This window comes from Vulpes vulpes, chromosome 3, assembly GCF_048418805.1.
Source record: "Vulpes vulpes isolate BD-2025 chromosome 3, VulVul3, whole genome shotgun sequence".
NCBI lineage: Eukaryota > Metazoa > Chordata > Mammalia > Carnivora > Canidae > Vulpes > Vulpes vulpes.
The window spans coordinates 3,551,970-3,567,654 of record NC_132782.1 but is presented as its reverse complement, the minus strand read 5'-3'; the positions used below and the strand labels follow the sequence as shown (position 1 = coordinate 3,567,654).

The following is a 15,685-nucleotide window of genomic DNA, read 5'->3' as shown; positions in this document are numbered from 1 at the left end:
GGTGGATAAGTCAGTTAAGAAGTGTGTGCTTTGGGCTCAGGTCATGACCTCGGGGGCCTGAGATCAAGCCCTGAGCTTCCTGCTTAGTGGGGGTCTGCTTCTGCCTCTCCCATTGCCCCCCATTCCTGCTCGTGCTCTTTCCATCTCTTAAATAAATAAAACCTTATCAAAATGGTAGAGGGAGCAAATATAAATACATATGCATGAAAGGAAATACTAAAATTCTTTTAAAAAGTAATCTTTAAAAAGGAGAGAATAGGGTAGAAGAAAAAGAAAGTAAGCTTTATTTGAATAGTCCTTGTTTTTATTTTTTACTTTGAAACCCTGTATTTTTACATAATTATTAAACAAAAACACAGCTTGGGTTCCACACTGAGCTTAAACTCACAATCCTGGGATCCCTGGGTGGCGCAGCGGTTTGGCGCCTGCCTTTGGCCCAGGGCGCAATCCTGGAGACCCAGGATCGAATCCCACGTCGGGCTCCCGGTGCATGGAGCCTGCTTCTCCCTCTGCCTGTGTCTCTGCCTCTCTCTCTCTCTCTCTGTGACTATCATAAATAAATAAATAAAAAATTAAAAAAAAAAAAAAACTCACAATCCTGAGATCAAGGCCTGAGCGGAGATCAAGAGTTGGATGCTGGGGCATCTGGGTGGCTCAGTGGTTGAGCATCTGCCAGGGCATGATCCCAGGGTTATAGGATTGAGTCCTGCTTCAGGCTCCCTGCAGGGAGCCTGCTTCTCCCTCTGCCTATGTCTCTGCCTCTCTCTGTGTCTCTCATGAAAAAATAAATAAATGTTTAAAAAAAAAAAAATAAGAGTAGGCTGCTTAACTGATTGAGCCACCCAGGTGCTCCAATCCTTACTAATTTAAAACAAAATTAAATTGATGTGTTGTACTCAGTAGACGGCATAATCACACTGACAGGAACTATGTCAAGTAGCTTTAGAAGACAGTAATTTGTCTCTACATCCCCATTGGCATGTATGCTACGAACACCACCAGCAACAACAATAAAACTGCAATAACAAATAATCTTAAACTGGTTTCAGTAGTAATATTTTTGGAGGTATCATTGATGAGGTTAAATAAAAGCCATGTACTTCTGAATTTGAAGTAAAACTATGTCTAAGAATTCATGTTTTTCTTTTTCACACAAAAAAATTTTTTTTAATTCCTTCTAATGAAAGGCCTAGAGATCATGACTAATCAGTAACAATGAACATCCATAGCAAATAGATTATGGTCTCTAATTACCATGTCTCAAAGGAAGGAGACGAGGTTTATTGAGAAATCTGTTTTCAGATCTTGGGCAGAAAAGCTTCCAGATGAGCCTGAAATATCTTGTCATAGCAGATGGCACAGAGTTGTCATAGACTATTGGCAGCATCTTAAAAGGGCTCAGGAGCCAACTTGAGGAGGGGCCCACAGGACAGAGACAGGGCAATTTGGGCTGGAATCATTGCCTGACATATATCAAATATGTTTAAATCATGAGTTTAGTTGATAATTCAAAAATATCTCATCACATTTGGAGAATGCAAAAAAACTAAATTATTTTTGAAAACCAGTATAAATGGAAAGAATCAATCATTTTATCATGACATTTGGTACAGAATGTACCTCAAGGTAGGCAAAGAGGTAAGGCAGGGAAATTATAAGTAATCCCACTAATAAATGAAGTTGGGAAGACAACTAGAAAAGTACCATTTTGTATCCCCCTAACCTCTAATGAAATTCTGTTACTGATCCAGGCAATAATTATAATGATTGATTTAAAAAAAAAAAAAAGCAGTAGCAGAAAGACATGTAATGAAATTTCACACCTCTACTTACTAAGTATTTTTGACAAAATAAAGATGTCCCTCCTCTTACCAATAAATTACACTGCTATTTTTCTTACTTTTGTAAGGTCCTAGCCCTTAAATCTGGGCTGTCCCTGTGATTCACGTTAAGAAGAGAATGTGGTGGAAGTGACACTGTGTGGTTTTCAAGGCTGGGTCTGAAGAAGTCTTACACTTGTGCCTTGGTCCCTTGGTATGTTCATTGTGGCCAGCCAGCCACCCCAGAAGAAGTCTCACTACCTCGTGAGAAAGTCCAAGCTAGCCACATGGAAAAGCCATGGTGAGACAGAGATGCTGGGCCAGCTCCCAGAGGTCTAATCCTCTCAGCCCACGGGCCAGACATGTAAGTAAGAAAGCTTTTTAGAGCTCTTGCCTCAGAACTGCAGGACAGTGTATTAATATTTTAAGCCACTAAGTCTGGGTGTTGTTTCTTATGCAGCAACAAATGCCTGGAGTAAGCCAAACTACCACTTGTATAGGAAATACAGAGGCACCAGTAAACGAAGAAGGAAACAAAAGAAAGGATGGGAAACTTGTTAGTTATAAAGGGAATTTGTTGCCATACATGAACCTCAGTGAGGATTTTATTTGTTTTATGGGGGATTTTAAAATCAGAATCCAATTAAAGGTATAAGACTACCGGGGACACATGAACATGAACAGATAGATGATATTAAGAAGTTATTTTTAAAACATTTTAGATGTGGCTGTATGTTGAAAAAAATCCTTAACAGATTTAAGAGATAGACACTTGTGGTTATAAAATAAGTCATAGAGGTGACAATGCTGTACTTATAGCAATATAGTCAAGAATACTGTAATAATGTTGCATATGACAGATGGTGATACCCTTACCCTGGTGAGTACTGAGTAAGGTACAGAATTGTCAAATCAATATGTTATATACCTGAAACTAATATGAATTGTATATCAATTATACTTCAATAATATTTTTGAAAAGGATACAGATTAAAATATTCATTTATTAAATATTTGCTATCTAGAAGACACGGGAGAGTATATAAGAATATAGATGAAGTTTAGCCATGAGTTTCTAAGTGCTCAAGCTGGAAGTACATTTTAGCATTTTTATTACTTCCACATATGTTAAAACTTCCCCTTAATAAAAATGTGTATACTTTGTTGAACTACTGGGCTATTTATTGTGTGACATACTTAAAACCAAATGGTAGCTAAAAGAAGCCATACTATTATCATATTATTATAATCTACATTTTGTAAAGTTCTTTTTCTTTAGCCCAAACAAAACAAACTTTCATATCCCCACATGTCCAAATACTGATCCAGATATTTGTCTATGATTCTCCCTTCCCCTGTGAAATAGGGAGGCATCATTATATCCCATTCCAGCATACACACTGAGTTGGGTCAAACAAGATCATTTATGAGAAAAAGAAGTTCCTGAAAACCATATCTGCTACACAACTGTAAAACACTGTTGGTCATAGGGACCATGTGTTTGGCACAATATCTGGCATATATGCACTGAATTCTCTGAAAACCTGAAGTCTCAGAACTCTTGGTCTTTAATGCATCTGACTGTAACGCCAGGGACATTGTCTGAAAAATAGAAGAAGCCCCATAAATTATATATGTGTGTGTGTGTGTATGAATGTGTGTGTGTGTGTGTGAACAAACTGTGAAGAAGGCACAGAGATTTTTGATACAATAGCTTTTGCCTTTGACCCTGCATCATTTTCTTAAAAAGTTCAACTGAGGGACGCCTGGGTGGCTCAGCAGTTGAGTGTCTGCCTTCAGCCCAGGTCGTGATCCCTAGGTCCTGGGATCAAGTCCCGCATCAGGCTCCTTGCATGGAGCTTGCTTCTCCCTCTGCCTGTGTCCCTGCCTCTCTCTCTCTCTCTCTTTCTCTCTCTCTATCTCCCTCTCATGAATAAATAAAATCTTAAAGAAAAAAAAAGTGAACTGAGATACACCTGAAACTAATGTAACATTATGTGTCAACTGTACTTCAATGTAAAAGACAGAAGGTGAGTTGAGCCACAGAGTAAGAGGCAGGTAGCTTACCGTGAACCCACCAGAACTATCTGTTCAAACACCTTATAAGCACACATATCCTACTACTGATGAGTTTCAGCACTGTTTTTAAGCTTGCATATAGAGTAGAATATAGATGACTACTGCTACTCAGTATGCTACACCTGATCAAATCCACTTTTGTGTGCTTTTAATTATCTTAAAAACTAATTATAATGAGATGAAAGCTTGGTATTTAATATGTGCTGGTCAAGTGAGCAATAAACAATCGCAAACTTTCCTAGGGGCTATTTTGCTCTGTCTCATCATCAGGAAGCTAAAGCATATGTTAGATGTTAGCCTGGATGGACACAAATGTGTCCTATTTATTTAAGGTTTCCTTTGAAGCCACAATTTATAACTTTTGTTTCTTAGGGGTACATGTCAAACTTCATTTAGCATTAGCTGGTATCCAGATACACTGACTAGCAAAAAGGCACAAAAATATGCCTGCTATATGAGCAATGATGTCAGCTTCACTTATCTAACTCACAGAAAACAAGAGGAAAAAAACAATGGAAAAAATGACAGCAGAAAATCAAGATAAAAATTATTCATTTAACTTATAAGTATAAACTACATATGCACAAGAATAAATATTAAATATGTTCTCGATCAATGTCTAAGAAGGTAGATATTTTCAGAGTAAATTCTTTTAAAATGTTGTGCTTTTTAGCCCTTAAGCATCAAAGATCATATTCTTGAGCATATCTATATGCACAAAATTTTCCTTTCTCCTAAGAATGTTTTGCCAATTTATTTCTGGAAGAAACTGCAAATTTTACATATGTAAAGAGACTTTGAGAGAACTGGTGTTTCATTCTGTGACACAAAAAGTAGAAATTTGGTGGACCATAAAATTGACCCAAATAAAAGATTAATATTTACATAATGTTTTATACTTATAAAGTTATGTTACATTTATTAAATCATTTAAATCTCAACATACACAGTGAGGTATTAAGGGCCTAAATTCATGGTTGTGTAATGTGGGGCTCAAAACTCAAAGTCTGTAAACCTAACTACTTCCATATTTCTGATTGTTTCAACTATACCACAGCACTCTGGAAAGCACTTTCCAAGTATGATTGTAATGATTTGCAATTGTGAGATGCACTATCATGCCATTTTCAACATTAGTTTTCCCAGACTCATCCACATTGTTCAGTTTAGCTGAGTTCACTCACTTTTAATGCTGTTTTACTCCATTATGTGAATACATGGGTTATTTATTCATTTGTCCCTCGATGGATATTTGAATCATTTCCCTTTTTGAAGTTATACCCTGTGCTGCAATGCACTTTTCTGTACATATCTCCCAGTGGACAGGTGTCAGAGTTTCTGTGGGGTAAATATTTAGGAGCAGAATTACTGAATCACAAGGTTTGTGTATGCTTAACTTTATTAGAAGTGTTTGTTTTCCAAAGTGTTTATATCAACTTACATAACACATCATATTATACTTTTAAAACGTTTTTAAAAAACTAACCAATAGGTCATTTTCAAATATACTCACATCAGATAAAAAAGTGAGAGAAGGAACTCTAATAATAAAATTCATAATAGCAGTATTTTTTAGGAAAGAGCAAAGACAATGAAATGGGGAATATTCACAATCTAAAGTCACAAATAGCCTCAATGTATCGGTAATGTTCTCGGGTTCCAGGGTCTTTACATGTATGTTAAATGTATTCTTTTATATGCTTCAATATTTACATACTTTTATACCTCAGTCTGTACAATAATGATCTAAAAAAAAAAGATTAGGAGTCTTGAGAATTATTGGCAAATACAACTACTTTACATTTTTAATGTAATTTGAGATGGAAATAAAAATAAAAACAATAAAGTTTTAATGTATCATGCCAAATTCTGATAATGTTGAGGGCCCCACAATGATAACTCCCTTTTTATTGATAGGGGTTTAGACCCCTCGATCAAAGTTCACAGAAATTGGGTCTTGAGAAATGAAGGAATGGATTTGGCGATGTTTACTCTAGGGGAATTTATCTTCTAGCTGAATACATCTATCTTGAAAACATTCAAATTAGTTGTTATCAAAGACATAAAATAATGACAAATTACTAAACCAGTGGTTCAAAAAAGAAAAATTAAGTCTAGTATCCCAAAAGTACAGTAAATGTCAGCATCTAATATCAAAATATATACACACACACACACACACACACTTGTACTTACGTATTATAGACATTTAAACTATATGTAAAAACTAACATAGCCAAGTAGAAGTTCTAACAAGTTCTTCTACATCTAGTGGCTTGGTCCTGTGCACCCCACAAGGCTGTCCACTTTAGAGATGACTGGAGCAAGCCTGCAAGAATGGTATTAAGGAGCACATGGCCCGAACTTGCATACTATTACTCCATTTTGTTTGCAAACCTACATCATTTGGTTATTTTTTCAACCTATTTCTATTACTCTGAATAAATTAATGTGTCTGTCAGATTTAAAGTTGTTAACACCCAATTAGTTCAACAACTGTATTTGCAAGTGTTATGAATGAGGATAAAAGACACCATCTTCGAATTTGACTTCTGTTCCAGGAAGTCAAAGGAGAAACAAAAACAAAAGCAGAAGACCAAAACAAACAAACAAACAAATAACCTTTGTGTTATTGCATAATTGATTTTTTTTTGCTTTCAAAGTAGATGAAATCAACATCATAAAAGACTTGTCTTCAACCCAGGATTTCTCTTATTAAAGTATACAATTGTGGGTGCATGCCTAGAGGAGTAATAGTTTGTTCCTAACAAAAGAGTCTGGATTCCACAATATGCCTTTTGCCAGAGGCACCGTTCCCCAAAGCACACAGCTAACTGCATCTCCTGCTGTACCTGTAACAATTTAATTGTATAAGTCAGCCTAGTCAAGCATCTCCAGCTCATGACTGGGAGACATGAAATTCATTGTCATTATTGTCCCTGTCATTTCGAATCATTATATCCTGCTGCAGAATTTTCCTCACTTCAGTGCATTTTTACCTCCAGGAGCCAGGGATTATAGCTGAGGTTGGGGTGGGGGCAGGACCGTGAACTACATTTACCTCAGGGGAGCCAGAGATTAAATTGGCTTTGCTCTCTCACGAGCTGAATTCATCTATTTGTATGCTGTTGAGTTTTAGGCTGGAATAAAAATGAATATTCTAGTGAACCCTGGGCTTTAATTCCCCCTTTGAAACATGGATATGACCAACTTTTATTTACATTAGGAAAGCTAATGTAATTTCCTGTAGGTAGCTATTTTCATATGTGCATAAGGAATACTTTAGGACATCCTTGGGTATGAAATAACAGACAGCTCTCTCAGTGCCTTGACTCTCAGAAGGAAGAATTTAAAGCTGTAATTTTGTTCTCTAGTTTCATCTTATAGAAGCTTAATGGCAGTATTTAATGGTTTTAAATATTTAATGATTTTTAATTATATCCCATTTTCTGTGCACTGGATCTGATAACTGGAGCCCGACTAGAATGGCACCAAAGATCATACTCCAGGAACAGGACTATTAAAGTCAAGTTGACAGAGGAAGACAAAAGAAGTTCCTTAGGAAACTGGCACCCCCTCCAGAGCTAGTCATACGTCCCAGCAGGCCAAGAGACCCAAGCCTGTCATGCCTCAAATGCTTCTTGCCGACTTAGTGGAGTTGGACTAGCCACCAGTCCCCACCGTATCAGGGGCAGGGCTACAGCCAGCGCTTAGCTGAGGGCTCGCAGGACGGCTTACACCAAGGAACAGGTAGGCGACACCAGGGTTGTGTCTCCATCAGAAAACCGGTGAGTTGACTGTATGTTTTCTCTGACAGAATAGAAGAAGGAAATATAACCTGATCTGTCACATCCTAGCCCAACTTTCACTTTATATGAATTTTACTGAAAAATTTGACATTTACTTTGTGCTGAAAAAGATGGTAGTTATTCCTCCATATGTGTGAGTTTGTTTTTCAGCAGTTTAACAACAAAATATGGCAGTGGATCATACCTATGCCAGGTACATAATAGCCTCTATAATTACTACATTTAAAAGTAGGTGGAATTTATTTTATTGTCCTCACTGAATTTAGCGGAAGAATTAATTCTGCCCTAGTCAAATGCAATGGCCATCACTATTTATGTAGGATGAACTATTCTTATGAGTAATTAAGAAAAATATTTTGATCCTTGTCCTTTTTCTACTTCAGAAGGAACATCTTACAGCCTTAACATCTCAGTGTTGAGAAACCTTAAAGTTTCTGTCTCAGTGTTGAGACAACCTGAGACACTGGTCTAAGTCCATGGCAATGTTTACTCGTCTGACTGTATTTTCACACTGTTATAGCTCACTTTCCAAAGTTACTGAAGTAACTGTATAGTGAATTACTAATACGAGTTTTTAGCCAAAATTCTTGTGGCATTTAGAAGTACAAGCTACTTACTTGTGCCACTTTTTCACCATAATTGGGATTCTCCCAAGTTGGGAGTTATAAAAATTGTTATTGTTATTTCTGTTCACTTTAAAGTGGTTGATTTTGGGGATCCCTGGTGGCCCAGTGGCCTAGGACCTTTTGGCACAGGTCATGATCCTGGGGTCCTGGGATCGAGTCTCACGTCAGGCTCCCTGCATGGAGCCTGCTTCTCCCTCTGCCTGTGTCTCTGCCTCTCTCTCTCTCTCTCTCTCTCTCTCTCTCACTCTCTCTGTGTCTCTCATGAATAAATAAAATCTTTAAAAATAAATAAATAAAATAATAAAGTGGTTGATTTTATGTGAATTTTACCTCTAAATTATTATTTTTTATTTTTCTAAATCATTTTTAAGTAAAAAAAGAAAAAGTATTTCAAACAGCCCAAATGCATTTTGAAATTATTTGGATAACTTATTACATTCTCATAATGGTCATTTATAAAGAATTTTTTTTATTGTTAAGAAAGTTTTATCTTATAAATTACAACTTGCAGACCTCAGTGGCAATAGTAAATGTTCAGGTACCTTTTCATCTCTTAAATACTTTGGTGACAGGATGATAATGTTATTTTTTTGGTCAAGGGGTAAGGCATTCCTTCCTTTCTCTGAGCACACATTTACCACATTTAGTGCCCTTACTTATCTGCTCCTTCTACCTACTCCCTCATTGATATTTAATTTGCTCATTGCACCACTGAGTAAAACAGGAGTTGCCCCATGGTTGTGAAACTGTAACACTATACTTTGTTTCATATTCTTGTTTTGCCTCACCTCAAGCATGACATAGTTGGATGTGTATCATTTCAGAACAAGGATAAAAATATAAGTATAAACTATATACATATATGCATATATATATATATATTTCAAATGACTAGAATATAATTATTTTCACCCCTTCAAGACTTAAAGATTTTTACAGTCAACTTTCAAATACCAATTGGAAATTTTTTTTTAAATTTTATTTATTCATGAGAGACACACAGAGAGAGACAGAGGCACAGGCAGAGGAAGAAGTAGGCTCCCTCTGGGGAGCCTGATGCGATACTCGATCCCAGGACCCCAGGATCATGACCTGGGCCAAAAGCAGACGCTCAACCACTGAGCCACCCAGGTGCCCTGGAAATTATTTTTAATAACAATGTCTATATTTTTCAATAATCCTTGCTAAACTCCTAATTTTTGAACTTATAACAAGGTATGGAAACCAATTTTAAAGAAATTCTTGGGGTACCTGGGTGGCTCAGTCACATCCCAGAGTCCTGGGATCAAGCCCTGTATCAGTCTCCTTGCTCAATGGGAAATCTCCCTCTGCCCCTACCCCCGCTCATGCTCTTTTTCTCTCTCTCGAATTCATAAAATCTGTTTTAAAAAAGAAATTCTTCTTCTCCTTGCTTCTAATCAGATATTTCTTCTGCACATGTGACATAGATTTCCTTTGGTTTCTCTATGTAGAATCAACAACAATCTATACTTCACAGCAATATCAACCCAACAAAAAACCGGATGCCACAAATTCAGATATGGCATCCACTAACAGCCCTCTCAAGGAGATTCAGATATGCACAAGCTAAAATATAAAACTAGTTAGTGTTTGCTGCATCATGTGGGAAGGAAAATGACCAAGTATTTGAGAGGATTGATAACAGGAGGAATGAGTAATGTGAGGCAAAGGGCACACACACTTCCTTGTCAGGGTGGGCAGGATGCCATTTGCAGAATGCCTTCTTACTCCTCCTGGACCAAAAACCTCTTTAATATAATCACCCACGAAACTACAATGGATTAGCATTAAAGGTCTGATGCAGAGAAAGCAAAATCACAGTGAAGGTTGTCCTTTAACACAGAGGCTCAATCAGGGGCACCAAAAAAGTAGTTAAGTGCCCCCCCTGTGGTGCTTAGATGCTGGAAGGCACTGTAAATTGTGAATTTTCTAGCTTTTAATGTTTGTCTAAGACCCTTAACATTTTTCCAATATTGTTGCTCCTAGGACATTTTCTTGAGTTTGTCCCTGTTGCCCCCTCTGTGCACATACATTCTGCATTCATATAGGAAGCATGACAGACAGCTAAATTGATTCAGAAATCTAACACTGAGAAGAAGAAAAAAAGTGGGGTAGCCTTCAGGATATCCCAGAATATGAAGTATAAATATTAAAGTCTCCTGATTAAAAAAAAAAAAAAAGAAAAGAAAGAAAAAGAACAGAAAGAACAGAAAAAATTTTAAAAAATTCTTCATGCTAAGAGTTTAGAAATCTAACATGAAATACAAAAGATCACATAATGGATTAAAAAAAAAAAAACCCACAAAGCTATAGAGCCTAGGCTGTCTCCTTTGTGTCACAAAATTTCTAAGACTTTCTGAACATGTTCAATTATCTGTGTCTACCTATATATTTTATAAATGGACATCCCTCCCTGGACTATTTTCCAAATCCATATACCCTTTAAAACTACAGTAAAATTTCACAAATGGCTTTTCCTGTTTTGTTTTGTATTACTCTGTGGTCCATCTGGAGATATATTAAGCAGTTACTTCCTTTAAATAAAAGTGTGTAAAATTATATTGTTCACATACCCTCATACCCACCCCCACACCCAAAGAATGAACATGGAACACATGGCACATGGATATTAGATAATGTTACTGTTAGAAAACATCTAACAACAATAAAATAAGCAATAAAACCTGAGGCTTTGGTTTAACAGATGCAATGTTCATCTACCTTCATCACATAAATTATATGTTCAAGAATTGTGTCCTGTGCAAAATACAAACATGTCAATTTCAGCCCAGGGGGCATTTTTTCCCTAGGTTTATAACCCCTTGAAAATAGAGGTTTCATCTAGAAAAACTAACAGATCCTCAGCTGCTTTCAACATTATAATATATTCATAAGGCAAGTATTCACTGGCAAACATATAACAAATTAAATGGCATGTGGGTGGGGTCCAAATTCATAATGATGGAAAATGAACCAAACCAACCATGAGACACAAGTAGAAATGAAAGAAGAAAAAGAATATGCAAAAACAAATAATACTAAAAGCAAAACGCCATAGGTAGTTTTTCAGCTAGTATTAGACGAAATAGTGTGTGTGCACACGTACACGTGTTTGTGTGCTGTAGAAGATCAGCATTAAAATTAAGAATGCAAAACTATCTCATTAAGAACATACTAAAAGGGTCACGAGTAAGAGAAAAGTGTCTTGTAGAAAGAAAATCACATACCGTCATAGTAGACAATTGCTCCTACCAGTTTGTCCTTCTGGAGCATTGGGAAATGCTCAAGGGCTCTCGATTTGCTGAGGACATAACTGCTTTTCAGGCAATTACTTCCTGCAACCAGATCATATAGCTTGATTCCTACCCAGTAGTAAGGTAGCTGCCACCACCTACAGCATAAATAGGGAGAAAGGTTTCTTGAGACACAGAGTAGAACATTATAAAATGCCACTTTAAGTTATAATATACTTTTCATTTAAGAAAAGCAAAGTGTATCTAGATGTGTACTTACTGCAAAAGAAACAGGAGGAACTGCTTGACTGTTTTTGACACCAACTGAGCTGAATTACATAAGTAAATGAATCAGTGAGACTTTACAGGAATCATCCCTAAAGCAGTGCTTTTTGACCTGGCCTCATCTGAGAATTCTCTGGGGATCATCAGCCATAATTACAGATACCTGGGTCTCACATGTCTGGAGACTGCTTTAAGTGGACGAAGGTTGGGGGCCTGGGTGAGGCTAATGTGCACCTAGGGTACAGAGATTCATTGGCTTAAGATGTTCTAAGCAGTCTACGACAAAATATGGACAGAAATGACAAAACCTGTTTCTAGGCACTCACAACTCATGTGGGTAGCAGTTACACAAACCATTGTTTCATATTACCTATATCCCAACTTAAGGCAATTTCATGGACAGCTCCAACACCACCAGGAAAATTGGGTTTTGTAATCTATAATCTGACACCTCTAAACCAAATTTTAGTTCTGATTCATTTGAACATTTAAAATGAACCAAAAGGGTTTAAGCTTCGAATTGGTACATGTTAGGTTCAGATTTTGCAGCAGGATACTTCTCGGCTGTGCATTTTAGTCTGCAAATGACCCTCTTCTGTTCCCCGGTGCAAATGCAGTTGCTCTTCTATAGGCTCTCAGTAAACTGGGGTAAGAAACCACTAAATATAAACACAGAATACAACCTCCTCAGCCTTCAAGATCTAGTCCTAAGAGGTGGGTCAGAAAAGGGGAATTTTGGAAAAGCCATGCTTTTAAACACAACAAATGCAAACATTTGAAGAGGATTAAAGATTAGGACCAATTAAAAGTACATTAAGAAATACACAGTGAGGGACTATTTCCATTAAAACTGTGTTGTTCTATTGACCTCAGTCGAGCAAGTAGCATAAAGATGGTATCGAAAGGCTTACTTGTAAATTGGAAGCATTATAGGCAACGGAGCTGATAAATGGGGAGCAATTTCTAGTAGGTTGGCACGTTCATGAAGGGCTTCTTTTACCATCCTATACTGAAAAGCAAAACAGAGAAAATTAGTTTGGCAGTAACAGATCATAATATTTTCAAATGGCAAATAGACACCCTGCCAACTGATTGATACACAGAAACCTCTCTACCTCTGAGTGAGGATAGCTCCCTCCTAATCAAATTTCTAATAATACATCATGCTGTCAACCTGAAAGATTTTTTAGAAACCTTAACTGTATTTGCATAGGAGAAAAACATGCTGTCAGAGTTCCCAGGTGTAAGATATTTTCCTGACTGGAGTTACAAGATTATTGTAACAATTTATCTTGCATTCTCTGTATTGTCCGCCCTCTCAGTCCTCTATAATATTTCCCCCTTACTGTAAGAAATAACAGATTGTTCCAATTCATGCTAAACGTCCCCTTCTTGCCTCCACTAACACAGCAGAGATGGTACTTAGGAGTTGCACAGTATTTTATAGTTTACAGAAAGGCTTTCATCTTGACTCCTTTTCCCTTCGTTATGCCTCTCTGAAAAGCCAGCATTACTATTATAACACTAATTTAAAAATGAGAAAACTGAGGTGCATAGAAATTGAATAAATAAGCTGGAACACATCACAAGTCATCGGATTCTAAGTCTAATGCTCTTTTCTTTGCATCCATCATGATGCCGAAGAGACACGGAAGAAAAGAGGACACGTTCGAAACTGACAATGTCAAGTTAGCACTGCTGTGGTTTTCATGTACCAGAAGCAGATAGGGAGTTCAGCTGATTTTTTTTTACCCCTCTGGGAAATGTCATCTTCCACACTGCCTTGGCAGTTTTCAAATGGTGGCAGACTGGACACAATAAAGTGTGACATAAGAAAAGCATGACTCAGATCATCTTTTCCTTAAGAATATGTCAGTGACAATATGAGAGCGTATGATTGCACTTAGAGTTAAGAGGATCAATTTAACACTTCTGTATTACAACAGAGCCGCCCTCCCCGAAATTGTCTCGGAAGTAGCAATTTGTTAGCCATTGGCAAAACAAACAAACAATCACAATTGATAAAAGGCAACATATCCAAAGGTGATTCTGTAAATCTGCTACCTTGATGCGCCTGCATAGAAAAAGCCCCTGATTACCCATAAACGCGAAGCTACAGGAAAGAGCCGGGCACACCTCTCCTGAAAGATATTCCAGCAGAATACACACTAAATAGGTATTTCCAACAGGAAGAAACGTTAAAAGCCATAAAAAAAAAAAAAACTGATTTAATTGGGTAGAAAAAAGCATAGTCGCAATTTTTGTTTAACAACCAGCATACACAATTACCTGCTCAATATCCAACTTCATGATAGCCTTCTGAAGATATCTCACACCACCATGGATCAATTTAGTGCTTCTGCTGCTGGTCCCTGATGAGAAATCATCTCTTTCTACAAGGGCTGTTTTTAGTCCTGTGTAACCAGAAAACCAAATTAACTTCTTAAATTACACAATTTGTATGTAATTCATTAAAGGCACTTCTCCAGGGTAGAGACAATCACAAGAAAAATTACTCTGAACATGGATAAATTTGTATTCAAAGTGCAGTACACTGTCTATATTATAATGAAGAGATTTTAGCCTCTTCCTGGGGGATAAGTCAAACCAGAACTAGAAGCATATTAAACTGTGAATGAATCACAACTAGAAAATATTACAGTAAAATTTCATGGCAGTAACATACTCTGGGGCACCCAGAGGGTCAAAGGAGAGCCTGGCACCCATCCTGACCCATGTAGAGTTAACTCAGTGTGGTTTTGAAGCCTTGTGGAACTCACATTCATCCCTCATTACAAGTCTCTCACCCATTCCAGCCCTTCATTCCCATAAAATGGGGGGGAAAGACCAAAAGCACCAAAAGGGAAGAAGGAAGAGAATAACCTCTGACACTGAGGGGTTCATAGTTTAAGACATGCAAGCACAGTACTATAGAATTACAAAGAAAAATACTAGCCAGAACCAATAGACCCCGTGCAGAGTATCCATGAGTAAAGACAAGACAATATTCTGGGTAAAGATGAAGGTGAGCAGAGATACATTGGTTCTAGGAGTCTTATCTCTGCCCCTTTCTTTGAGGGTTGCAATAAATCCCGTAGGGATGAAACCAGCTTTGTTTTGTTTTCTTACAGAGTCATCCCTGCTTCTTCAGGCCTGGCTGGGACCAACAGTAAGTACTGCAAGTGTCATACCCCAGTTAGAGATGCAAAGTGGATACCAACACCAAGCCACGAGGTACTGTCACAGCCGGGTGTACTCACAGGGGATGAGAGAATGGCAGAGTCAGTTACAATGAGAATATGCAACTAGAACAGTCTGGGCTCACAAAGCCCATATAAGATAATCTGTGCATGTACTCAATTCAGAACCACTTATTACATTTAATACCAAAGGGTCGTTTTTATAACTTTTAACAGTTTAAATACCGTACCCAAATGTCATCATAAAATCAGGGCAATTCCCTTGACTCAAGAAGACAAAATATTTGGAAACCACGGAGGAAAAAGTAGAGAACTTTGATTCAAGGGCAAAACCACTAATGCTCTAACTAACTAGCAAAATAACACAGAAATCACAGGTGCTGTAGCCTCGGGTCACACTTTGGAAGCATTTATGCCAGGCAAGGATCTGTCGAAGTCTCAACTGTGGAAACTCTATCAGATACGCTTAGTAAACTTAGTACTGAATGTATTTGGGGAAAAAAAAAAAAAAAAAAAAAACCAACAACAGAAAAATGCGTCATATATATATACACACACATATATACATATATATTTTTTTAGAAGTATATTGGGAACCGATAGGGCAGGCCC

General features: G+C 37.3%; 1 protein-coding gene across 13 annotated transcripts in view; it reads right to left on the bottom strand.

Moving 5' to 3' along the window:
- GPD2 (glycerol-3-phosphate dehydrogenase 2) overlaps positions 1-15,685 on the bottom strand; it is a 149,112-nt gene that overhangs the window by 54,439 nt on the left and 78,988 nt on the right. For all 13 annotated transcript variants that reach the window (XM_072751549.1, XM_025994241.2, XM_072751545.1 and 10 more), the window contains 3 exons: positions 14,163-14,287; positions 12,785-12,882; positions 11,583-11,746 (listed from right to left, as the gene is read on the bottom strand). In XM_072751549.1, coding sequence (XP_072607650.1) covers positions 11,583-11,746; positions 12,785-12,882; positions 14,163-14,287 — 387 coding nt within the window. The remainder of the gene's footprint in view (positions 1-11,582; positions 11,747-12,784; positions 12,883-14,162; positions 14,288-15,685) is intronic.